This window comes from Lathamus discolor, chromosome Z, assembly GCF_037157495.1.
Source record: "Lathamus discolor isolate bLatDis1 chromosome Z, bLatDis1.hap1, whole genome shotgun sequence".
In the NCBI taxonomy this organism is placed as follows: domain Eukaryota; kingdom Metazoa; phylum Chordata; class Aves; order Psittaciformes; family Psittacidae; genus Lathamus; species Lathamus discolor.
In genome coordinates this window covers 30342469-30370040 of record NC_088909.1, presented here as the reverse complement: position 1 = coordinate 30370040, position 27572 = coordinate 30342469, and the positions used below count along the sequence as shown (strand labels likewise).

At 39.2% G+C, this 27572-nt stretch overlaps 1 protein-coding gene across 1 annotated transcript in view; it reads left to right on the top strand.

Moving 5' to 3' along the window:
- The window catches only part of ADGRV1 (adhesion G protein-coupled receptor V1), a 273612-nt gene that overhangs the window by 240396 nt on the left and 5644 nt on the right, over window positions 1–27572 (top strand). The window contains exons 87-88 of the mRNA XM_065661610.1: window positions 23171–23362; window positions 24024–24201. Coding sequence (XP_065517682.1) covers window positions 23171–23362; window positions 24024–24201 — 370 coding nt within the window. The remainder of the gene's footprint in view (window positions 1–23170; window positions 23363–24023; window positions 24202–27572) is intronic.

Genomic DNA, 27572 nt, shown 5'->3' with positions numbered 1-27572 from the left:
AGAACAGCCCAGTAGCTAAGGTATGACACAAACCCACTACTGCTGCCACCAATGATAATAATGGTAAGGGAAATAACAACAGGAGAGAATACAGCCGCTCACCACCTGCCAAATGATTCCCAGCCCAACCCGAGCAGCGGTCTGGGCCTTCCAGGTAACTGCCCCCAGTTTATATACTGGGCATGATGTGCTATGGTATGGAATACCCCTTCAGCTAGTTTGGGTCAGGTGTCCTGTCTCTGCTTCTTCCCAGCTTCCTCTCCTCCCTGGCAGAGCATGAGACTCACAAAGTCCTTGGTCAGAGTAAACATTACTTAGCAACAGCTAAAAACATTGGTGTTATCAGTGCTGTTCCCAGGCTGAAAGTCAAAAACACAGCACTGCACCAGCTACTAAGAAGGAGAAAAATGACTGCTGCTGCTGAACCCAGGACACAGATAAAGCACATACCAGGCTGCACTAGGAGGAATTTGGTCAGTGGATTGAGTTATCATGCCTGTTTACTCAGGACTGAAGCCACACATTGAATAATCCATTCAGTTTTGGAGTTTCCATTTCATGAGGTATGTTGAGAAGCTAGTGATGGTCCAAGGGAGAGATGCCATGGTTGTTGGAAACCTGGAGCACATGTCCTGTGAAAAATGGATCAAGGAGCTAAGTTTATTTAGTCAGGTGAAGAGGACATTAATGGAAAATGTAATAGCAGCATGCTAATGTTTGAAAAGTAGTTTAAATGATGGTGATGTCATTCCCTTCCCCTGTACTCTCTTGGTAGTGCCAGGTAATACCAAGGGTGCATAGCCACAAATCTGTGGTGTGGGAGATTCTGATTGGACATTATGGCTTTAAAATAAAGGGTAGGTTTAGATTTGATATTAGGAAGAATTTCTTCAATATGAGGATGGTGAGACTATGAGGTTGCCAGTGAAGCTGTGGCTGCTTCATCCCTGGCAGTCTTCAAGGCCAGTTTGTATGGGGCTTGGAGCAATCTGATCTAGTGGAAGGTGTCCCTGCCCATGGCAGGAGCTTGGAACTGGATGAGCTTTAAGGTCCCTTCCAACCCAAACCAGTCTGTGGTTCTCTGATTAGGAAAAGTAATTCAGGAGGAGATAATAATTCAGTAGTACAGAACTGCAACAGTTGCCACGAGAGTTTTGGGATCTCTATTGTTTTGGGGTTTTAAAGTTCAGCTAGACAAATCAATACTGACATGATCAGTGGGCTGACCCTCTTAGTGGACTGAATGACCTGAACGAGTTTTTAGGAAAGCATGAAGTACCACAGAGCTCATGATAAAACCCAAAGACTTGGAAATTATATAGGCAAGAAAGTTTATGTAAAATATTAGCCGTCTTTAAGAATTACTTCAGAGCAGGGGATTCGGTTTCTCATGTTTCAGTACTACGATGCGGTCTCTGTGCATGTATGTCTTCTTGCTCAACATTATGTTATGAATGCTGAACTGAATGTTTCTAGGAAATAAATGCATGTGAAGTTGTAATAGCCTCTAGGAAAAGAACCATTCCTTTTTCCTCCACCCACACATTTCGTGCACAAGAACCCTGTATGTTGTACAAGCCTGATGTTTCACCAGAATAAGAAGGATATTTTCTCCTTCATAACAACTACAGATGAGTCGTTTGGGGGCTTGCAAAACTTGTATTCAAAAAATTAAAAATCATTCTCTTACTTTACATACAGCTTCAGTAGCCTCCAAGCAACTACTTCAAAAACAGTGAATGGTATTACTGCTATTATCTCTCATAGTTTCATTATTACTTAGCATATTAATGAATGTGGGTTTCACAGAAACCAAGATAAGCTTTCATTCTGAAGCAATACTGAAATAACAAGAATTCAGCAAAAACTGCCCTCACTGATTTTTTTCTGAAGTATGATACACAACTTAAAGTCCCTCTTTGTATCTTACTTTATCCTTGACATGTAATACATTTTAAACAGGTACCATTGTTGGAAATTGTGTAGATTTTTGGAATGTCATCCAGTTGATAATTGTTGAAGGAATATGAATTAAAGGACCATCATACAGCCTTAATTTATAGGATGACTTGTTGAATTGATAAGAAAAGAGGACAGGAAGGGGTATGAAAAATGTGTACAAGACTGGGAATATGGTCATTATAGAATAATGCATGAAGGAACTTCTCTCATGTAGGTAGAAATGTTATACAGCAACCAGTGTAAGTTAAAAAGGAGTTCCAAACAATAAAAAAAAAAAAACAGAGCACCTAATAAGTTTTCTCGTATAGTGAAATTCTCTTGTACTGTGGGCAAGACAAAGTTAAGATCATCTTGAAACCATCAGTGAGATCAATCTTTGGCAGCTTTTTCCTACAGTGCTTTAAAAAAAATAAATAATTCTTGTACTAATCTACAGGCACATAAACTGCAAATGCGTATTTTCCAGTGAGGACAGAGCAATTCTTTAAGTACAATTGATAATAATTTTGCTAGCCTAGGGAATAATGAATAGAAGTGTCCAACCTAGAACAGAGTTATCCTAAAAGAAACTGTTGGGTGGATTTTTTTTAAAGGGCTTTCTTATAAAGAAGTGTTGTTGAGGACTCTCAGGTCATATTAGCACTAAAGTGGGAGTAGTTTGCCAAAATAAACAATGACTCCTTGAAACAGTGATTAAAATATAGTTTCCTTTTTATTCAAAAATATTCTGGAATACAGTAAGCAAATAATCCTTGAAATAAAGCTGGGAGTCACCTATACAGCAAAACCTTTCTGGCCACTACATAGGTTCAGTTGTATCTTCTATACGAACCATATTTTGATTTTGTCAACTGGAAGTCTGTTATTTAGACAACAGTTTTACAATTAAAGATCAGATATTTAGAAGAAAGATGAAATCTAATTTGGTTGTAGTGAAGTTAGGCATACTAGTTCAAGGCATTATCTGCTAATCCAGATAAAGGAAATACATCAAATCTCTCATGGAGGTATTTGATACAGTGCGACAACAAAATTGGGGGATTAAGACTAAAGGGAAAAACACAATAAAAATAAAATGTGAAAAATAAAACTAAATTAGTAATATTGCATCTCAATACTACATTGAATTTTCATTATAACCATAACAGAAAAAATGTGAATATACCTTTTGATTACACAAATTAGGGAGAACTGATGTATCTTACATAATGACATGGATGATTTTTAGTCTGTGGAATGACTTGATAGGAATTGTATGAGATCTGACCACACTAGATGCAGAGTTACGCAGTAAGATACTAATGGTGAAACAATTTCTGCTGTAAGTTGCCAAGTGAGTAATATATAACTGAGAATGGTGTGTATTGCTTTCTCAGGAAAAATACAAATTACAGTATGATACAGGCTTGAAGGAAGGAAATGCAATGCTAATTTTGCACCCCACAGCAACACAAATGCGGCTGTGAACTGGCAATGCATTATTTGGGATCCTGTGGACATTTCTGAGCCTACTGATGCAAAATATTAATTCTATGTATAATAAGAGTAGGAAAAAGAGCATTATTGTTGATCAGGGATTTGAAAATCTTGTCTCAGAAGCCCAAGAGTAATTCATATGTCATCAATCCACTACTGTCTGTGCGTACTGGCCTTGATAATCAGCTGTACAATCACACTTGTGTCATGGCGCATACTAAATAATGTATCCTGTCACTCAGTAGGCATTTTTTACAGACTTCAGTCCTTTTTCAGAGTTGGCCCTAGCTTGGAACAAATTCTGAGTTCCAAAACCTTGGTTCTGCTCAGGAGGCAAGGTGATGTGAGGGCATGCAGAAGGCATTGAGCATCACTTTCAAAGTTCAGTTCACTGTGACTACATTTACTAGCACAGTGTTCCACCACCTGCAATTTGTATGGGTAAGCTTAAATAGTTAACCTGCTGAGAAATGCAGAGTGTGGCTGTGATCTCATAATACTAAAGACATTTTGAGTATTTCCTTCTGTTAACCAAAGTAACATGAATTTAAGGAACAAGTTAACTGTACTGTTGTAAATTCATTGCAAAGTCAGTTTGTTTGAAAGTATTTAAGTGTAATGTTGACAATGTTTTTTGTACTGAATTTTTGTGGCAGATTTTTTTTCTCCAGCAGTATATGTCAAACAGAGCATGTCGACAGTTAAATGTGAGATCTGAATGTAAACACTTAATAGCAACTCTCTCAAGAAGCCTTCTAATGCATGTGAGGACTGCGCATTACTTGCGTCTGGAAAGAGTTGAGCAAATGTGAAGCTGGAGCTAACCACATTTGGATAAAAATTGCTAAATTATGTTTTCTCTATTTTGAGACAAATGTCAAGTGTTGCTCTGTTGCCTTTGTGTCAACAAAGTTCAATTGTTTTTTAAAAAAGCACCAAATCTGCTCGTATTGTCAGCTCATTATTTGTTTAAATCTTCAGATGTTTTGCTGTTGTAACATTCATGAAAAGTTGTAGTGGTAAAGACATACTATATCCTCAATAGCAAAACGGGGAACCACACTGATATTTTTAATTTGTTCTTTTTAAATCTTCTTAAAGGAGGGTGAATAGAACCATAAACCCACCCTTACAGGGAAATACTTCTTCCTGAGATCTCATCTTAGAGTCCCCTCAGTCAAGTTAAAACTGTTCCCCCTTGTCCTGTCTCTACATGCCTTCGTAAAAAGTAAGAAAATTTGAAAGAAGACTTAGTTTTGGTAGCTGTATCATCGTATTTTCTTTGTGTGAGTGTGTGTGAATAAAACACATGGCCTACTGGAGACTTCAGAAGGCTATGGTTGTGCTTCAACAAATGTGTAACAGGGAAGCAGGCTGAAAATTGTTAACACTTACCTTAAGATATGCTCAGGCAGCCTTCACACCCAGTAGAGGATTTGGAAAGTTAAGTATTCATTATGCCCTAGCACACCCTAGGATTAATCTTTTGAGTTCCAGGGAAAAGAAAAATGGCCTTTTAACAGGCAGAGTGATTCCTTTCTGTGTGGAGCAGAGCAGCTCTTGGAGGACCTTTCTCTCATTCCTGACTTCTAAAAGATGGCAGGAAAACAGTGATTCTCACCATGAAGACTGCTGCTTTCTTGCAAAGCTTGGTTATTTTCACACTAGCTTTTGTGTAACCACCTATTATTAGCTGAATAGGCCAACCTATGTGACAGGAATTTTTACTTCATAAAGGGAATGTGTGCTGATAGGTCTATTTCCAGTTCTGTCATTTCATTTTCATCAGTGAACAAGACAGGTTTAGTCACCCTCCCCACCTCTATGCACCTAAATTAGTACACTGGTTTCAAAAGCCTTTTTATGGGGTCAGTAAAGAGAGAAATGTGATTCCAGAGGATGCATCACCAGATACCTATGAGGTTCCTGCTTTCTCATTACTTTCAGCTAGTATAACATTTCGGTATTAAAGTTCTTTATACTGTAATGTTTTATTAAATAGAAATGTCTTTGTGTTCTATAAAACCAACAAAAAAACAACACATAAGAAAAGTGAAAATAACTAAAAGTCATCTTAGGAACTACTTACTTTCAGGTTGGCCTTTACTGATAAAGAGTGCTTTGTCCTTATTACAGTATTTTTTATTGATGAACATCTTAAGCTGATAGACATGATAAAGTCTTGAGAGATAAGCTCAGGTTAGGACCACCTCCTTTAGCTTGGTACCTGTTAAGCTTGTTTCTCAGTAAATGCTAATGCCTAGCAATTACATAGATTCAGAAACTATGATTGTATATTAACTGTAGTTCTCTGGAATGTAGTTCATGAAAGAGCCACACTTCCATTGTGTTGAATAGTATACAGAGAACGAAAAGATGTTCTGTGCCCTAACTTACCTATAAAATTCAATGTGAGAGATGAAATAGACACCGAGTACAAGCAGGCAGTTAGACAACAGGCCAGCATGACAGGCAGGCAACAAGCTTTTCTAGACGTTCAGGCGGAAGTTCTTCCCTGTGAGGGTGGTGAGGCCCTGGCACAGGGTGCCCAGAGAAGCTGTGGCTGCCCCATCCCTGTCAGTGTTCAAGGCCGGGTTGGACGGGGCTTGGAGCAACCTGGTCTAGTGGAAGGTGTCCCTGCCCATGGCCGAGGGTTGGAACTGTGTGAGCTTCAATGTCCTTTCCATCCTAAACCAGCATATGATTCTATGATATGTGGTCAGCAGGAAGGTGAGCAGGTTGGACATTTAAATGTTTGTCCCTGCAAATCATCACTGGCAGTGCACTGTGCTATTCAAAGTGCTGCATGGTGGGAGGAGGAGAGAAAATGGGAATAAGTTGAAATAAACCTCGAGTACATGAGGTACCTTTGAGCTGGGTCAAGGAGGAATAAAGATTGTTTCTATACTCTAAACCCACACTGAAGGTTAGTGCTGTAGAGCGCTTTGCAACAAGGAGTGAAGCTTCTTCCTTTCTTCCTATGGCAGGAATACAGTTCTATCATTGAAATTCTTCTGTAATTTAGTCCTTACACACCTGCTCCTTTGTCCCCTTCTGTGTAGGTTATAAATAAAGGCATTGCATACCTTGAAAACAGAAAGTCCTTGTCCTGGGTTGAGCAGCAGCAGTCATTCTTCTCCTTCTTAGGAGCTAGGACAGTGCTGTGTTTTGATCTTTTGGCCTTGGAACAGTGGTGATAACGCCGATGTTTTCAGTTGCTGCTCGAATGTTTGGTCTGGCCAAGGACTTTCTGAGCCTCATGCTCTGCCGGGGAGGAGGGGAGGCCGGGAGGAAGCAGAGACAGGACACCTGACCCAAACTAGCCAAAGAGGTACTCCATACCACAGCACGTCATGCCCAGGATGTAACTTAGAGGGACCCGGAAGGGGTAGAGGGACTACAGGGTTGGATGAGGTATCGGTCGGTGCTCGGCTGGGGGGAGTGGGGTGAGTTATTGGTCGGCTGGTGTTGAGGTGTTGTATTCTTTCCTCTTGTTATTTCCTTTAGCATTATTATTATTGGTGGTAGCAGTAGTGATTTGTGTTATACCTTAGTTACTAAACTGTTCTTATCTCAACCCGTGGGAGTTGCATTCTTTTTGATTCTCCTCTCCGTCCCTCCAGAAGCAGGGGGAGGGCAAGAAGGGGGGGAGTGAGTAAAAGAGGTTTGTGGTTGGGTTTAAACCACGACAGTCCTCTAGCACCTATTCCAACATTTCTTTGCCTATCGCAAAACCTTTTTTTTTTAATTTTTCACTGAGAAATGGCCACAAGTACTGTATTTTTCACATGGCTTGTATTTTTTAAATGGAAGCCAAATTCAGTGCTCCTAGTTCATTAAATCCCTGTAACAGTGGAGAGCAGAAGGAGCTGTGGGATGAAGGATTTTCAGCATAGTCTAAATAAAGACCCTCCTCTTCCTGGAAACATCTCTTTTGGGACTGCTTCAGATCGCCACCCTCCTTTCTATTGGCAAAGAGCATTAGCATAAACTGTTTAGCCACTTTGCTGGCATGGCTTGTCTTAATTTGTGAAAAGGACTTGTAACAGCTAAAATGCCAAGCATGGACTGGAGAAGATAATGCAGTGCTTAACACTAGGTGATACCAAAATTGCCTGGAAATTTCTCCTTGCACAGTACCAATACAAACAATGCAAAAATTTCTGCAAAAGCAGAAATTAATCATTTGTATCCACATTTCAACAGGAGGTTTGCTTTACAAATAAGTACAGTGTAGATATCCTATGTCCACAAACGTTACAGTAGTATAGGATGTAGTGATGCCATGGAGTCATGAAAAGATTCTTGGACCCCTTATAGTTTTTCTTAAGAATCAGTGAATAAATAGTCTAAAGAGTAATTTATCCAAGATCTAGCTGTGTGTGCTGAAGTTGTTATCGCATTTCCTTGAAAAACCAATGTAACTGTCCCACTTCCCTTTAGGAGATTTGAAAACCAGCTGAGAAAGTATGTCTAAGGTAGCCCTAACAAAATTTTAGAAATAATTAAAGTAACAAAAACTTTGATCATTTTGCCGCTCAGAAAATATATTTTTAGAAGAACATGGATCTTATCTAGTGCATTTGTAGAAATTTGAAAACACAGAAAATACAGAAAAACTTCAGAAAGGCATAATTTCACTAAGGTAATATAAAATTTGAGTTCATATATTATAAAGATATTTCAAAGCATTCATGGTCATTTTCTTCTCATGAAAATTACCACAGTAGATTGTTGTAATATATGAAAAACTGAAAATACATTACTTTTTAATGACTTTCCTTATAGTTCAGCTGGCCTGTAAGTGGTCATGTCTGCTCTGCAGCAGCCTGAATTCCCAGCCTATCAATCATCTTCAGAGTATCTTTCTGAGATGGATATTATCACCACTGTTTTATAGATGGCTGGAATAAAAGCCATGGGAAGATAGATGGCTTGTGTAGAGCCAGCACACTTGCTAAATGGGAAGCAAATTTAATGGCTCATACATTTCGGGTTTATGCTTAGTTTATTAATTCACATTACTGCCCGGCTCTTAGTCTGCATGGCCACAAGTACTATATTTTTCACATGGCTTGTATTTTTTAAATGGAAGCCAAATTCAGTGCTCCTAGTTCATTAAATCCCTGTAACAGTGGAGAGCAGAAGGAGCTGTGGGATGAAGGATTTTCAGCATAGTCTAAATAAAGACCCTCCTCTTTCTGGAAACATCTCTTTTGGGACTGCTTCAGATCGCCACCCTCCTTTCTATTGGCAAAGAGCATTAGCATAATCTGTTTAGCCACTTTGCTGGCATGGCTTGTCTTAGTTTGTGAAAAGGACTTTTAACAGCTAAAATGCCAAGCATGGACTGGACTGGAGAAAATAATGCAGTGCTTAACACTAGGTGATACCAAAATTGCCTGGAAATTTCTCCTTGCACAGTACCAATACAAACAATGCAAAAAATAAAAAAGAAATAAATCCTGGGGTCATGATTATAGCTTTCTGCCAAGAATGTGATTTCTGTGTGTGACTTGTATGGATTGAGCCATCTAGTGAATCAAAAGATTGTCTTTACTGGCTTTATACACATAAAAACTAAGTTATGCTGTATAGTGCAGCTTTTCAAAAAGGTGTTTAAGTAGGTGTTAAATGGTTCAGTCATTTTTTGGGTTTTTTTTAATAAGAAAGAGGAATCAGTCGTCATGTCAGTACGCAAAGACTTTGGGGGTGAAAAAGTCTTGCAGTTTAAATGTGTTTTGTAGGATACTTCATTCTATTCCACTGAGTAATCTCATTGCTAGCAGTGCTGAGCCAGAGGATTAGAATTTAATTCCATAGACCTATGCTTCTGCTGCTGTCTTCATTGCTGACCCCAAGAATGCAACAGGGCAAAAATAATTCCAGAAAAAAGCAGCGTGTAAGATTACTGTATTCTCTGCTCTTAAACAGTGAAATTATATCCATATCACATCCTATGGGATGCTTTCACTGGCAAAGTGGATAAAATCTGTATTTGAATGACCTACGAAGAACATAAAATCCCAGTCTTTTCATGGAAAGTGAAACCTTCCTTTTAGCACAATGCAGAAATACTGAGAAAATGTAAGGACCTTTATTTATTCTCTTTACAAAAAAAAAAAAAAAAAAGGAGGTCAATGCATCCTGAAAACACAAGTGCTGGATTTTTGGGCTGCCATTTGAAATGCATCTGCTATATGATACGACACAGATAATCCCAAAGGGACATAAAGCACATCTGCTTTGGAGCAAAGAGTAAGTTAATAGTGTCAACAGAAATGCAGACCCAGGGGAGCACAGTGATGAGAGGGAAAGCTCACAAGTTTGAGCTCAGTGTTTCTTACTATGCTAAGCTGCTATTGACCCACTGCTCAGATGATGACTGTAGATACCCTCGTCCTTCGTGGCCTTTGGATCAGTCATTTGTTTACATCATGTTTGGTTTTATGTTAAATTCAATTTTGGATTAAAACTTAACTTTCATAAGTATGGTTAAGGTTTACTAAATAGCAGTAAGTGCTCTTTTGTACAAAGTCTGTTAATGTCCAGCAGGTTGGACTATAATTATGACAGCAGCCATACTACAAATACTGCATTTACAAACACCTGCAAAATATAACAGTCAATAGTCATGTCCATACTGTACATTAATGATTTATCGACCCTTTAGAAACTATGCATAAATAGCATCTTGGAACAGATTCTGCCAATTTTCTCAGAATTAGTAGTAATTAATGATTACAGTTGCTAAGAGTCTGTTTGGCAAGCATAAAAGGTGCCATGCATGAGTGACATTCTTTTATAGGCCAATGTATTACCAACCATTTTATGGTTTGGTAATTTTTTACTGGCAACTTGTCTTCCTTTTATGCTTATCCTGGATTTTATAGTAGTGTTTTCTTTGCACGTTCTAGTGATGTATGTGCGATACTAACAGATGAAATCATAATCTATAATTCTTTTTCTGTTGTTTTTGTGAAGTCTGGGGAGATTGCTACTACTGATACTTTTGTTATTTTCCTGCTAGATTCCTTTCAAAGTAAAAAATTCAGTTTAACCTTCATTCATTCAATTTCTGCAGTGAAGGTGACAGAGAGCTAAATAATGACGCAAAGAAAATGCATTTTGATGCCTTAATTTATAGTGGAAGGTATGATCTTTGTTTTATCTTTACACTTTTTGATGGAATAAAAACCCCTTATTATCTTTGCCACAAAATTGTACATCTAGTAAGGTAATTTTACATTTAGTTTGACATCTAGTCTTACATCTAGTAATTCTAGCTTAACCTAAGACTGTGAGTGCAGTTACAAGTAATTGAATGCACGTGCTTTGAGTAGCTTTAGATGTGAACTCAGAGGTAGGTCCATGTGCAGCAGTTATCTAAAGCCAAGACAGAAGTTCATCTACACTGGAAAACTTGCCTTACTTGCTGACTGTGCTGTTTATTAAATTTTGTGTTTAGTTTATATTAAATTACATCTATAGGTATATAGTTATGCATATATAATTACAGATAGTTATGGGCAGACACAAATTAATATGTACTTCTGTTACACAGAAAATATTTGTTATGTCTTAGATAAGATAGAAACCACCTTAACAAAGCCCTCACAGGCTGTTTGTAGCTTTGAAAGACTCCTAAAGGAAAGAATGGAGTGACAGTGAGGCAGAAGGTGGGTATGGGGAGACAGGAAGCTATGGTTGTCCACTGACAGCACTTGGAGAAACTAGCTTGGCAGGTTTTAGGCGTGTCATTATATTACGTTAAACTGAACTTTTATGAGTGAGCAGGGTGCAAGAGCCACCATCCTGGTGGAGGTGGTGGAGGGACACTGTGTGTGACGTAGCAGCAGAGAAAGCAAAAGCATGCTCAGTTTGTTACCATTTCCATTGTCCTTGCTGGAATGGGACCATGAGCATTACCCTATGGACTTATATGTTCATTAGATTATATTCATTATTATAATTACTGGTTATGTGACATGGCACTGCCACACCAGGCTATGAGACTTCCAGTACTTGCCTGTAGAACTGGGTTTTATAGGCATTATGGTTAACCTGCTTAAAATAAAATTGCCTCAAAATTCACCTTCCTGCAAAGTTTCCCTGTCTTGCTACAGAATTTCCTGCTTGTTCCCTCAGGAGATTGTTTTTACCTCTCATCAGGCTTTTCATTACTCATCTATCAGCCCATCTTTTCTGCTAACTTCTGCAAGGAGCCATAATGCTGTTACAGCCACCTGAACATGCACAGTCTGGAGGTGGGAGCCTAATTAGGTCAGTGTTCCCAATCTGGTCTGTCATGTAAATACCTCCAGGTTGGTGAAGCTGCCCTCCATATGCTCTGCAGGGAGAATCAACACTTCCTGAGGTTGTGCAGGCAGGGAGCACCAGGCTCTTTCTCCCAGGACTGACTGGTGCAGGGACAATGGCACAGCTGCTAGCTGCTCTGATGCACCGGGGACAGGAAAGTGCAAAGGAAGAAAAGTCAAAAAGGTGTAAGGTGAAAACAGTCTAAAACAGTGAAGGTCTTCTTCCAGTCCATCTCTTCTCGACCCACCACACAGCTCTGGAGTTGGCAACTGTCTGTGTTTGCTTTACATCGTGCTTCGCCGCGCAGCATAGACAGCTCTGTCAAACACTTTCGGTGGTTTTGCAATGAGAAAACATGATACTGCAGAGCCAGCAGTTATTGCCATACAAGGGAGCTGGAAAAGAACAGAGAGTGATCGGCAGCCCTCTCACAAAGAGGGAGACCTCAAAAGGACATATACTCCATGCTAAGTAATAGGGGAAACTAAGCTAAAATAAAACCCAGAACTGCAGCTGAGATGCTTATTGCTTTGAAAATTATGCGAAAGTCCATCCTTCATCAGCTCCTAGAATTTTTTCCTCTTAAGAAATACTCCCCAGATATCAGGAATGGTTCACAGAGCAGGTCATGTTCAACTCCTTCTGTTCAGTGCTGCAAACATATCTGAGGTCACTTCTGGCATTCATCCATTAGAGAACTTCCAAGAGGGAAAGTTACTTCTCATTTTCCAAGTACAAGAAGAACCGACAATTTGACACGTGTTTCATGACTTACACTATCTGTTGCTGACAAAGGGTAGAGCTGCATTCCTGCAAAGTTCAGTAAATATGCCAAGGCATGGAAATCAAATGTTCCAGTTGCTTAGTTTTGAAATACATATGTGTGTACATATATCCTTTGGTATTACATTGGTATGCTTTGACATTCAGTTTAGGCAGAATATAAGCAGAATCATAGGAAAATATCTAAATACTACAAAGTCATTATTCTCCCAAGCGGTGTTCTTGTGTCAGAAGTAGAGTCCCTGTTTAAAGTCAGACAATGGAATTACCTCAAGGATCATTTAATTCCCTTTCTATTTTGTGTAAATGTCCCCTTATTTTTTTTTTGTTTGTTTTTTTTCCCCTCTTGGTTATTCCCCCCCTCTCCCCGCCACCCCCCCCCACCCCACTCCCCCATTTAGTTATGGCATTTCTGCCTCAGTCTGTTTAGAAAGACCGATACAAATTTTTGTGCCACTAATTTTTCCATTAAAAAACAGAAAATTGTGACCCAGAAATGCAAATTCTAGAAAGCTTTAGAGCTACCATTGCTGGGGAAGAAACTAAATAATCAAAATAAAAGTTTCTAATACAAGGCTGACATCATGTCCATATGTAATGTGAGTTTGGTTTTAATCTTACTTTGAGTAGCACTCCCTATGAAAAGAGATCTCATTAACTCTAGAGGTACTATTTATTTAACCACAGCTTTCCCTCCTTGCACAGATTGGGGGCAAGGACTGAGGGAGGAAATCAGCTTGGCATCTTAAGCAAGAAAGTGAATGATTTCAATGACAGAGCCAAATATATTATTATACCCCCATCTACTCTTGTTCACCTACTTGTCAGATATGGAAGGACCTCTAGTCCTTGTCCTCATTTTTGCCATATTTCCCTTTCTTTGAGGAGCATCCCTAACCAAAAAAGTGTTAACTTCCTGCTTTATAAATAAGGCTTGCCTTCTGCTGTCTGTAAAGCTGTGGAAAGGCAGTAAATATCTGCAGTAATTTTCATTAAAGCGAGTAGGGAGTGTAAACTTCTGAGAGGTTCCTGTGATTATCATTTAATCGCAAAGCCTGCTAAACAAGGACGTTACTTCTGAGACAATCAGAGCTCTCTGGCAAAAATTCTTGCAGTACCATGCACTGCAACCTAACCTAATCTCTTATTCTGGACACAAAAAGTATAAAAATTCATTGTAAGGTACCTGCTGGGGTCAGTTTTAACTCAGGGGAGGCTGAAAATGGTGAGACTTTATTTGGTTCTTTACAGAACTGCATGGCTTGTGTCTAACTGATAGCAACATCCCCAAAAGCTATTCCCTATAGTTAAGAGGGTGCTGGAGTATACAAACATCTTATTCTGACCAGTCTGCCCTAAAATACCCAAGCAGAGGGTGTGGCTTCTGGAGTTGCACCGGTCAGTTACAGCTGTACTGTTCTATGGCACTGCAGCAAAATCTTGCTAAATAAATGGTCTACCAAATTTCTCAGTCAGATATCACAGAGTAGCAAAAAAAAGAAAAAAGACATAACAGTAAGCATAAGAAAGATTATGACTCTAAAAAAATCAATTAAAGGAAAAAAATGTGGTTATAGTAGTAAATTCCAGCCTTTGCTTAACTCTTTAATTTGAGAATTTTCTGTAATAGCAAGTTCAGCAATAAACACAAAGCTCACTTCTCTATTTTGACTTCTTCCTGTCTGTCAATGCTGACTTTCAGTTCCCTGTTTCTTTAAACTCTGCATATTTGTGATTGGTATACATAAGCGGAAGTTACTAGTTTAATAAAAAATAATGATAAAAAGAATACTTTTACATGCTGCAGGAATAGCCCTCTCTTTGACTTTTCATATAGTCAAGATTGACCTGTATTCATCGATGCCAGTTTCTATGGTCCCTGAGTGTAATTTCTTCAATTGATAACTTCCCTCTGGAGTATTTCTTTCCTATGCTAGCTTTCAGATATAACTAGAGAATTAACTGCTCTAACACTGTTAGTCAGGGGACCTCTTGACCTAGGGGCAGAGGTAACAAAGGCTTTATCATCCCCTATTTGTTGTCTGTTGGAGAGAGAAATGAAAACAGTACTAGGCTTAGATTGTAAGGTGTGAGCAGATATGTAGAGTTATAAATATTTACCTTGGAAAGCAAGTATGAGAGTAAATGTTTGCAAAATTTGGTAAGCCGTGTGTGCAAATTCATGACCTATGATATTTCTAGGTCTTTATACTCAATGCTAAAATTAAAAAATTAAAAAAAAAATTAGAAATTAAAAAAAAAGGCAGAGGGGAAAAAAAGACATGGGCTCAGAAATGAGGCAGGATGGGAATGGTGGGGTGCTAGTCTGCTTTGTCTGCTCCTGGCTGTTCTCAGCCTCCTGCAGCCATGTGTGATTGCTGTGATTTGCTGAATCTGTCAGGGCTGTGTAATGAGGGAATGTAGCCAGAAATGTGGAGGTGAATTGCAAGCTGCTTCTGCATGTTGGCTCTCCCATGTTTATCCTCCACACATCACGCCTGTCCCACTGTTTATACCTTTGGTCTCTGACTCAGTGTTTGTTTCTTCCTCAGCTAAGCTGAAATACAAAAATAGGGCTTTCTTGATATTTCCGGGATGACTACATTTGAAGGAAGTAACAGAATTTTATTCTAACCCAGTGTGCACATCTGGAAAATTTGTCTGAACTCTATATTTTCAGTGCATCTTCAAGCTGAACGCCTCTTTTAAAATTTGAATCTGTTCTCTTAGAACAAACAACAAAAAAAAAACCCACTCCAAAACCTTTTCCACCACTTGCAGGGTTGAAATTGGAGGTACAAACGGATGTTGTGTGGGAGTAGCTGCAAGTGTGCTGAGTGCTGTGCGAAATATTTATAGTGAATACTGGCTATCCTAGCAAATCTGCTTGTTAAAGATTTGCCAAAATCTGTGAACCTTTCAGGTAAGCTTGAGCCAAGCTTTGACTAAATTTGAGCTGAAAGCAGTTTGCTGGAAAGGAATTTATGGCTTTGGCTTTGGGTAAGAACTGCAAGATTCAGCATGGTCTTGGTATAGCTGGCTCTGCATAAAGGGAAACTTGGCGGTTTAGACTAAGTTTCAGGTGTTATGCTAGTATTAGGAAAATGTATTCATAATGCTGAAAGCACATATTCTTAGCATTATTACAGAATATATCCATAACATTTATCTGTGGAATGATAACTTTACAAAAAAGAAAGCACTTGAAATAATTATTATGCAAAATTGTAAATACATTCTTAATTTAATGATAGATATATGAATTATTATTTTCCTTCATATTTTATGGTGGTTTCTGTGCATGTATGTGTATGTGTGTGTATGGGTATGCAATGGCAATTGGTTGTTTCATCAAGTAGTCTTATGATATTGCCTACCAAGGTGGTATGAGTTTTGCAGTCCTCAGTTAGATTTATTGTTCTTTTGCTTTTGATGTGAATTTTTATAACTTCAGTTGTAACTGGTACAAATCATTTCCTGAAGAGCAAAATGGAGAGTAAATATTGCAGGAAACAAAGTGTGGATAAGCAGTGAGTATTCCCAATTCACTGTGATAAATGATATGTGATAAGAGAAATTATATGATTGATAAGAATTATAATAGCTTCATCGAAACTGGTACCCAATGGCAAATAAACAGTCAAACCCTTGATGATACGCAGCAGGTTCAAGATCAAATTATTAAATGTAATCACCAGTTAGCAGGATTGCACTGCTAAGGACATGGCTTTTACAACAGTCACTGAATGCTAAGAAAAAGTTAGATTTACACAGAAAGGATCTGATTTACATTTCAAAGGTTAATATTTCTGGAGTGCTATGAGTGGGAGATGTTAGATGATGGCTTAGGATGTAGTATCATGTGACTAAGATGATACTTCTGTATCATGACAGCAGTGAAAGTTCTTCAAGCTGTTCTCAAAGGAAAACATGGTTGAAGGAGATACAGAAAAATAAAATACACATTAAAGTCTGCTTTTTGGTATCTAGACATGCACAAAAATACTGTGCCTGCAATTTATCATAATTATATCTGAAAATAGGAAACTTGCAGAAGGAAATAGAAAATTAGATATTTCAATGTTATCAATGCCATTATGTGTGTGAATATTTAGTTCCATGGCTAATTTTCTTCCAAAAATGATTAGGAAAGATGACAGTATCAGATATATATCATGCATTGTACAATGGCCCTAATTATAATTTCCTGAATATGATTCCTTTAACATTGTGACTCACTTTTTGCTATGTAGACACTAGCGTCTTGAACATGGTGAAACATGGAAATTATCTGGATTAATCAGACCAGTAATTTTCCCCAAAGCAGTAGGCACTTGTTGTGCAAATTGTTGTAAATCCACAGCAGGCTTTAACTGGCCAGTGATGGAAAATTACGTGAGAAAAGAGAAGTCTGCAACATAAGAACTTCCAGTAAATTAGTGAAATCCCCAGGGAAGTTCACAGGAAATCAGCTATGGCATTAAGGCATACGCCACCAGGAGCAGGTGCATCCCGTGGCCATCAACAACCCGATCATTAAATTGACAACCAAAATACTTTCTAGGACAGGCTGCCAACAGTAAATTAGTATGGTCCAAGACAGAGAATAAGAATAAATCTCACCCTGATAAGATGAAAAAATACAGAGTGTAACTAACCAAAGCATTAAAGAGCAAGCAGAAATTCTACTACAGTGGCTACAGACAGCCAGTCTCAAAAGCTGATCTGAATGAAGACAACCCTTTCGGTTGAGGCAGCTGTTTGCGTATAACTTTAGAAGTAATAGTCATATTGTAACCATGGCCATCTCAAGATCAGAATGGTCCAGCCTTGGACACAGAGGTCTTTTTTTTGGTGTAACACAAGATAGCATCTTTCTTCACAAGCCTTGATCTCGCTTAAAATGCTATCTTTTGAAAAAGTGACTTGGTGACATGGTCACGTGATGATAGTTACCAAGTAAAAATTGGGACTGAAACAGTGCCTCTGTCAAGTACACTGAATTTTACTTAGTGTTGGAACCCTGAAGCAGTAGGAGGATTTATTCAAATGGAGTGTTTAATTTACTTTTTTTCAACAGAAGCCAGGCTAAAATACTTTAATTTTATAAATAAAAATACCATTGCTCTAAAATAGATGATGACATCTGAATCCACTTCTCCTTGAAAATATAGTTGTGCAAATTCAGGGTACAGTATCTTAGGCATGGATGAAAACACTTTTGTGAGAAGTATAATTTATTTTAGGCTGTTTTGTTATTTTATTATAAATCTAATGACTTGGTGTGTTTTTGTCTGTTAGAGCAATTAAAATCCTTCCTCTTACAAAACCAATTTAAAACTGTGGGATACAGTAGGGATCTTGTTTTTTTTCTCAGTGTGTAAAAGGGAGGCAATAAAGAGGTTTGATGATGGCCTAGAGTCTGTTGCATCCTCTCTCACTACTATTAGCAGTTACCTGTATTTCCAAATTTAGATATACTGTAGTGTCAGCACAGTGAGTTGGAACATGCAGAATTAGAATATAAAGAGGCAGAGAGACCTCGCGTGTCAAATGTGCAATGAAGGCTTTCTATGGATCAGTCCTCCCGATCTGCATGTGATCTTATGAAGTGTAAAATGTATTTTGTCCTTTCACTGACAGCTGTGGAAGTCTGTCCTTAATTTAGTAGCTTCCTGCAGCTGTCACACCACAGAATAAATAAATCAAGCTGTTGTGCATGAGAATCTCCCTCACACCCATGCATGCACAAAACCCTCACACAGATTATACAATGTACCAGAAAAAAAAACTCCCTTCTTCTGCAATAGAGAACTTTCCACAGTCTCTTTGGGCAAACTGTTCCAGTGCTTAATTACCCTCATGTTAAGTATCCTTTTGTAAGAGCAAGCAGGGACAGGACAAAGGGGGATGACTTTAACCTGACAGAGGGGAGACTGAGATGAGCTCTTAGGCAGAAGTTCTTCCCTGTGAGGGTGCTGAGGCCCTGGCACAGGTTGCCCAGAGAAGCTGTGGCTGCCCCATCCCTGGCAGTGTTCAAGGCCAGGCTGGACGGGGCTTGGAGCAATATGGTCTAGCAGGAGGTGTCCCTGCCTGTGGCAGGGTTTGGAACTGGATGAGCTTTAAGGTCCTGCCAGCCCAAACCATGCCATGTTTCTGTGATTTGATGCTGAAAAGCCCAATTCCCTCAGCCTGTCCTAATGGGGTATGTGCTTGAGCCCCTGACCGTCTTGGTGGCCCTCCACTTGTTCAATTTCTTACCCATCTGGTGCTCTACCCATCTAGACAACAATGTTCTAGCTTGGGTACCCGCATGCTATGGGAGACCTTGCTGGAAGACTTGCAAAACTCACAGCAGCTGTTACTGACCACTCTCCGCTTATCCATGGGACCAGTTAAAGTCAATCAGTCAGGTTGGTCAAGTATCTGTCGAAAATCTGAAAGAGGATTGCTGATGTATCTGTATAATTTACAGCAGCATTGAGGCTGTTCCCACCTCAGTGGCTGAAAAGGTCACAGTGGACTCTTTTGCGTGTGAGCTTTCCTTCAGACAGTTGAAGCTGTGTTTTTTTTCTGGGTATTTTTTCCCCTGACACAGCTTTGCAAAAAATCAGACGTACAGGCCAGCTTGTGAGGTGAAATAACAAAAGCTTAATTGTCTTCCATCAGTATATATTGGTAAAATAACCAGCAGGCTTTACTGACAATATCCTGTAAACGTTTTTCAGACAGCCACCACATCTGAGAAGAGCTGTAAGTTGCCTGTTTGTGCTCCTTCCTTTGGGACAGCCTGATTGTCTGCTTGAAGTAGTTATCATCTTCCTGTACGAGAAATGTGTTAGTAACACTTTTTCCTCTTATCTTTTACTGTGACGCTTTATTGATACTATCGTCGTGTAACCATAAATGACACAGGGTTGAACTGTGGGCCTAGTTTACAGAAGTTAGGTAATACAACAGTTACATCCTCCAGAGTCATAGTTCTTCAGCTTACTTATTCAATCTTCTTCCATAGAGCCCAGGTCAAGCTCTGAAATTAGCAGCTGTTTCACTCTGAGATCAGTAGTTTCTTTTGGCTTCCTTGTACCTGCTCATGTGCTGATGAAGATGGCTCTGAATCTGTATGCAACAGCAGAGGATATTGGTACTAGGGTGAAGTTTTGGGGTTTGGGTTTTGGGAGTTTAGTTGTTTTGTTGCACTTTTTTTTAATGGAAACTTCTTTGGAATACAAAGTCTGTATTTACCACATTTTTAACAGCAATGTCATTGCTGGTGTTAACTAGTGTCCACACCCAGACCTATCTTCTTTTGATCCCTTTGGAGTAAGTTTCTTCTCTGAACATCCTGCAAGACTGGTAGATGTGTCAACAGAACTTGACTATTCTACTATTTTCTGCATTTTATACTTGGTCCAGCTGGCAAAGACTGTGTGTCTCCGAAAAAGCAAACTGGTGCCAACTTGGCCTAAGTTGTTTATATGATAAACACAGTGAAACATATATTACAATGCTAACAGCCTTATTTTCATAGTACTTTAAGATGATTTTTACAGTATTAAAGGTTGCAGTGAAAAAGAACAAAGAACATAATGGATGTCAAAAGTGTGATGAGGGTCAAGTCAATTCTCAAACTAGTGCTTTTGAAAAAACACTGAGACTGTGAAAGCTGTGGTTGTACTGACACAACCCAAGTATCTGCATCTTGCCTGTGCTCCTTCAGAGTAAATAGCCTGCTAGTTGTGGTGCTAAAATAAGCACAGATCATATCATAGAATCATAGAATCCAAGACTGGTTTGGGTTGGAAGGGGTCTTAAAGCTCACCCAGTTCCAACCCCCTGCCGTGGGGCAGAAACAGCTTCCACTAGACCAGATTGCTCTAAGCCTCGTCCAGCTTGGCCTTGAGCACTGCCAGCAATGGGGCAGCCACAGCTTTTCTGGGCAACCTGTTCCCGTGACTTGATCCATGGTATCTTCGTGTGTTTTATCCTCAGACCTCGGTGTGGTTTGGGCAGGGCCATTTGCCTCGTTTTGATTTCTCAAAATTCAATAGCAGCGGTTTCTAATAAAGACACAGGGTAGTGAGAATAAGACCACAAATGTCTCTTGATACTTCAAACAAAACCACATAGGAAATCACCTCTACAAAGTGTATCTTCTTGAGCGTCGAGATTTGAATAGGAATATAGGTCAAAGAAGGTTTCATCGTTTGTCTACCTAGACAAGCAATCTAGCCAGCAACACAGTATCTGTGTAAATGTATAGTGCTTAGGAGTATTGGGGTTTGCTAGGTTTAAACTTCAGTTTGTTAGGCATTGCCCTGATGTTTCACAGGAGTTGGGGAAGTAAAACAAGTTGTTTGTTTTTTTTCTGTTAGCTAACTCATCCTCTTATTCTTCCTACCCTACACAGTCAGACAACCCCCCTGACTCTGTGTGCTCATTATAGGAGGGCCACAGAAGCTGCCTCATCACCTGTCTGCATCAATACGTGGGAGTTTTTTGAGCTGCTCGTAGTGAAGATCATTCTCAGCCTCGAGAAAAGGAGGGCTGCAGCAGGAGTGCCACAGGAGGCAGTGTATCTCAGGGATGCTGGCTCCTGCTGCACAGAACATGGGTCTGTGTCCCTGGATGACAGCAAAGAGCAGAAGCAGGAAGGAGTAGCAGTGAGGATGCTTGAGGTGTTGACATGCTTATCTGTGGTTCTGGTAGTGCAACAGTTCCTTAGAAAGAACACTGTCCAAACCACACAGAGAATTAGATCAGGCTGGGTTAAGGAGATAATTCTGGCACTTTACTTCGTGTTTATTTGTTCTAGAAGAGTTCCTGCAAGTGGGGCTGCTCAGGACAATGACATATCATGATCATCACATACCAGTGACTCTGAAAGACAGGGCTGTGCAGTATTGTCAGCTAATGTTGGGTTTTTTTTAAATATAAAACCACCTGAAACAAGTGTGCAGCTTTTGTGGCTTTGTCCTCAGAGATCAAAATGCCAGAAGCTGCTCTGACTTCAGTGTTGTCACTGTTATCTGTCCTTTTTGGGGGTTTTATACTTTTCATATCCATTAAACAAATTAAAAGAAATCCATGTTCTGGTCCCATTATGCTTGACCTACATGAGAGTCCTTGGATTTGTTTATAGAATGAAAGGACATTTTGGTTCCTCTTTAGTGTTTGTTAAGTGATGTGTTTACATCAGATTTTTGGAGTGTATTTACTTATATGTATCACAGAGAAATCTGTTGGTTAACTGCCTGGGCCCTTATGACAAAAACTAGTAATCTGGAAAAGTGGGAAAATGTTTTCTCAAAATAGTTGGTTTTCCACTTTTGTTTGCTGTTTTGCTGTTAAAGAATGCACATGTGGCTTTTCAGAAACTGTATGAGGGCATTTGCAGTATTTGACCAGATCAGATTGAAATCCGATTAACTTCTGTGTCACTTTGGACCAGGCATTTTTGTCATATCGTTTTGGCATTAGGAATTATGAATCTGTAGATCACAAAGTGCTGTTGCCTTTTCTATAGGGATGGAAATGAACATACCTCTTGGGTATTCGCAGTCTCCATATATTTTCAAAATTCCTTCCATGAGGAATTTGCAAATATAATTAGATGAAACTGCTTTCTATTTATAGTAGCAGTTATTACTTTCATGCCAATGGGTACCTTTCCCATAAATTCTTCTGTTTAGTACATTTGGTTTCAGGGGTCTTGAGGACAATAGGAAATACAAAATACAGTGCAAATGTAATTGTATTGCAGCAATCAGGAAGAATCCAGAGGCCTTCTTCTGTACTTTTTTTGGTTAACCCCTTCTTTAGTAACTATTTACCTGGTTGATTTGTTGGTTGAAATGGATTATTTTCCCTCAATGTGACTTAAGAATTTGAGAAAATCAGATTTCATATTCAGAAGTTCAGTCACTGGATTTCTTTGCAAACAAAAGACATGGTTATAATACTTCTCTTGGCTAAGTCTAAAGGTCAAAATTAACAAGTTTTAAAGGAGAACTGCAGAAGCATATTACAGAGCCTTTGTAGTGATCACAAGTGAAAGTGCTGAATTCGTGGATATCATAGAAAATCTAATTTACAGCTGCAACTTGGTGTCTGTGATGGCAGCAGTGCAGCTTGCAGGAGATTGAAATTGGGGCAAGAACGCAAAAAGCCAGCAGGTTAGTAAGGGAATAAAGAACGGTGGCTAGGGGAGAGCAGCCAAATCCTACTATAAAGGCGGCCCTTGACCACATTTTCACTCTTACGACAACTGTGAAATTCAATATGGTTTTGTTGTTCTTGGGATCTTGGCTTTGCTTTGCAACTGTGTGGATTCAGCCAAATAATCAGTTTCAGTGACTCTTTTTGGTTGGTTTTGTAGTTTTGTGTTTGTATGTGTTTAGCTGGAGGCCTCAGGATATCAAGTTTTAGCTTCCAGACTTTTGATAGGCAATGACATCTTCTCTTATTTTTCATAGAATTTCTATGGGCTACAGCCCTTTGAAGCACAGACTGCTGATGTAAGGGAAAGCATCTGCTACAGTGTATAGGACCTTGCTATGACTGTGTTCAAACTCTGACCTAAGCTCCCTGCATTTCAAATGCTGATGTTCTTTTTCTCTCTCTGTTTCAGGGTCTTTATGTCTTTGTGGTATATTTTATCCTGCACAACCAACTTTGCTGTCCTGTGAAAGCAAGTTATTCTGTAGATATGAATGGACATACAACACCGGGGTCAGCTTTTTTCACACATGGCAGTGGCCTGCCGGCTGCAGGTGGAGAGATCAGCAAGTCCACTCAGAACCTCATCAGTGCTATGGAAGAGGTAGCAGTGCTCCGTAGTCATTACCTTGTGTATTGAAAATGTACCTATAGATTTTAAGTGGCAGTACTGAAGTGTAATAGATAGGAATAAGTTGCTAATCATTTTAGGTTAGCTTTGGGGAGGAGGGATTTTTGAAGTTTTTTACCATAAAAAATGTTATCTTTAGCTATGGTGATATTCTTGGAACTTACTATTCCCTAGTAAATCACATCTAGAGGATTTCTCTTTTTCTACTTAAGTCTTCAGTTTGTTATAGAGGCTGGTTAAAGTTTTCAGAGGTGGATCATGAAATATCAATATATCCAGTTAACTCTTTCCAGTTAACTATAGGCCTTAGGTGAGTTTTAATTTTTCAAAGTCATGCTGTGCAAAATATATAGAAGATTTAATAGAATAGAATAAAATTAGAATAAACTGGAATGGAAGAGAGAAGGAGAAGAGAAGAGAGGCATAATAAAAGCAAAGTTAAATAACATGTAGTTGAGATATATATATAAATATATTGTTTATTTTTTTAAAAGGCTACCTGTTTCTTATAGAAGTGACAGAATAGCTGTTTTCAAAATCTCATGGTCTTGAATTTGGCTCTGGTCATAGTTTCTAATTTCTATACTGTAGTTTTGATGATTACTGCATTTCTGTGTCTTTTTAAACTTTGTAGGTGCCTGCAGACTGGGAGAGGGCATCCTTGCAGCCTGCTGGTCAGGCTAGTGCTGCCTTTAAGCAAAGTCCGCAAAATGGCAATGTTTTCCACCCTTCTGGAGGATTTAGTGCCAGCTCATTGGCTGCTGATGAGGAATCACAGGAGTTTGATGACCTAATATTTGCTTTAAAGACTGGTGAGTGACTCTCCTCCTTGTTCCTTAAAGGTTGTTTTGCTGGTTTTCACCTTAGCGATGTCACTGTGCCATGAGATCCAATTAATGAGATCCATTAATGGAATTTGATTGCCAGTGAAAATCTGAAGTAAAATTGTTTTGCCTTGAAATGCTATTCCATGACAAATACTGTGCAGGCTATCTAAAATAAAAGAGAAATGGGCTGTAAAAATGCATTTTGAATCATGAAGACAAGCATACCTACAGAAGGTAGCGGCAGATTGGAGGCTCTGACATTTTCTCACAAGTGCTTAAATGGCTATCTTGCTACTTTCAGACATTGACTGTCTTGTCTTCTTTTCCTTTCTTATTCACATTGACATATAGGTTACATACAATGCCTATCTTTATCTTTTATATATGTATATCTATGGGAAACCGCATAACTTCATAAATACTGATTCTCCCAATAAGTGTAAGACAAAATATTTACATAAAACACAGTTGGTCCTGAAAAATGGGGCATACTTGAAAGATGAACAAGATAGAATTTTGCCCAGACAAAGGAGCCAATGGTGATGAGCTTGCTGGGCTGCTGGAGGACAGAAGCAGGGGAGACCACTTCAGGTGTCCACATTCAAACTATGCCTGCAAAACAAAACATTTATAATCAGATTCCCCTCAATAGCGTTAGAGTTCAAGTCTTCAAAATCCCAGGTTTTGCCCTCAATTATATATTGCTTTTCTGTCTTCTCACCCACTCCACCAAGAAAACTTAAGGTTGTTTGAATGGTGATATAAATAGATAGTCAAGATGTGGCCACAGGCAGAAGAAATGAAGTGACACCTGGGTCAAAGATAGGTCAACATGGGAATACTTGATAAGATGGCCACAAAGGCAGAGGAGTGCCAGCTGATAAGACCTGGCAGATGCTAAGCCAAGCTGACATTTAGGCAGTGGGTGAAATACGAATAGACAGGCTTGGTAGTAGGAGGTTGCCTGAATGATCTCTGAGGATACCATTGAGCCTCACAAGAGACAACAGGGAGGTACTGGTGACAATAGCAGGTTAGGTGCTCTGGCACCAATAATTTAAGGAGCTTGTTCGTTTCAGTGACACCAAGGAAAGCAGTCAAGCTAGTTGGAAGACTGGGAATGATGCTAATGAAGGGGTAGCTTTATTTAGTATATTCATAATACTTTATCCTCTAAGCCAATTTCCATTGCAGAAAACTCTTCTAGTTAGGAATATAATTGATTTATTAATAACTGGTTTACTGCTAAGAAATATGAATTTTTATGAAGATTGTCTCTAAGTCTATATTGTACCCATCAATTTTCCTGCATGTTCTGCAGACTACTTCTACTTTGTTATTTATTTAAAGATTTGGCCAAAACTTTCAAATCTAGGTGGACAAGCTTAGAATTGCAAACCTTTTTTTCTAAGTACCTAAGAAGGTAGCTTTTACTTTATTACTATTTCCTAATAATTTGAAGGAAACCAGATAACTCACAGGTAGTAAGATATGAACCCATTCATATCTAACACTCCCACCATTGCAGACATTTACTGCTTAATCAGTTCAGTTAGCATCAGTTGGCCTGTTTTCAGCAGTAAACTCTATGCACTGTGGAAGAATGAGTCTTAAATCATGAAGAGCAAGCTAGGCAACAGCAGTAGTTAAAACTTGTGGTTAATGTAATCCATCACAATTTAGCATTTCGTGATATTTTAATAAATTTTCAAGCTCCACCCTTAGTTAATATGTTTTCAGACCTTCTAAATACAGTAGGTCTAGAACTTTTTTTGCTTTTGATTATTTTGCCTGAATTTTATTGTTGTCTTCCTTAGTAATATTTTATTGTTCATTACCATTTGTTCTTATGAGTCTTTTGAATTAGTGAGGTTTGAATCAGAGACCTTAGGTCACAGTTGGGGAAAAATATTTTTGTTTGCATTATAGATTCAAGTAGCAGCTGGCCATTTTGCTCCAGCATGGATTTATTTGCCCAAACTGTGTCCTCAGAAGCATTAGAGCAGCAAAATAAGATGGTTTCTAAGCCAAACTAGTTGTTCCATCTGGTTCCAGCCTCACAAGCAACATCTGAACAAGCCAAACTGAAGAGGCGGTGTTGAGGTTAGGGTAGCTTAAACTACCAAAGTAAATGCTTATCAGCTATTGCCTTACATACAAGCTGCAGCTCAACACATACTTTAAACCAAAAACCATGAGCTTTTCTGCAACTAAAATCATATCTGTTTTACTGTTTTTGCTCTTCAGTCTACTGCAGTGCATAGCCAAGGAGTCAAGGTGCTCCCAATGGCATGAGGGAGGGAACTGCATGGGAGCAATGAAAAGGGAGATGAGGTGGTGGAAAGTGGGATTTCTCCTCTGTTTGGTAGTACAGGCTTATTCTGCAAAAGTATTCACTGAGCTTTGCTCTGTCGGGAATTCTGTGATGCCATTAATCTAGCAGGCACTGAAAGGAACCTGTCTCCTGGTCCCTCCTGGCAGCACATTTCTTCTTCCTCCCTTGCATCTTTGCCCATATTTGTATAAAACTGCAACAAGTCAGGTTAGGGCTTTTCCTCTCCCTCTTCCTCTCCCTCTCCTTCTTCCCCTCTGTCTCACTCTTTCCTTGCTTGATGCCCTTTGAGATTCAGCTCCAGCTCCAAGGAAGCAGTGGTCATCAGCAACTGGAAGACGAGCACTTCTCCTCTAAATAGGCTAAAATGTATGAGCAGCTGAGATGCCTTTTTGCTGCCTTGCTCTTGCCTGTCATTTGCTGTTAAGTAGCACTTCTCAACCTTTTTGGACCAGGCTTGATTTCAGCAGGCTGAGAATTCCTTATCTGAAGTAGACAAGCCCCTGGGAGAGCAGGGGAAAGGTACTTTGCACCACATGAGCTGTTTTTGTCACTCCTAAACTGTATGTTGTGGCTTTGGCCTATAGAGGAAGAACAGAAACGCTTGCTCTGCTATTGCTTGAGTTTACATCTGATTAAGAGAAGCAGAAACCTCTATTATGTGTTGTTCCCTAAAACTATCAATCTGTAACCAAACTCAGCCTTAGCTCCTACTCTGAAGGCTGGCTGAGGATCAGCACTGATTAGAAGAGGAATATGCAAAAATGTCTTTATGCCTCTTTGCACTTCATCTGTTCTTTCTGCGTACATAGTTTGGAGCTGTCTGGAGGTTACTTTAATTTGTGCTCACTCTTTGTAGCCACAGGGTTTAATCTGGCAGCCAGGATCAGTGAGAAAGAGGGCATAACCCACCACAGAGCAAAAATCCCATTCCTCTCCTCCTGTCTCACCCTTGCGCTGCAGCTGACCACTTTCAGCAGTAGAAATGAAGGATGATTGATGTAAATTAAAGAAAATCGAACAA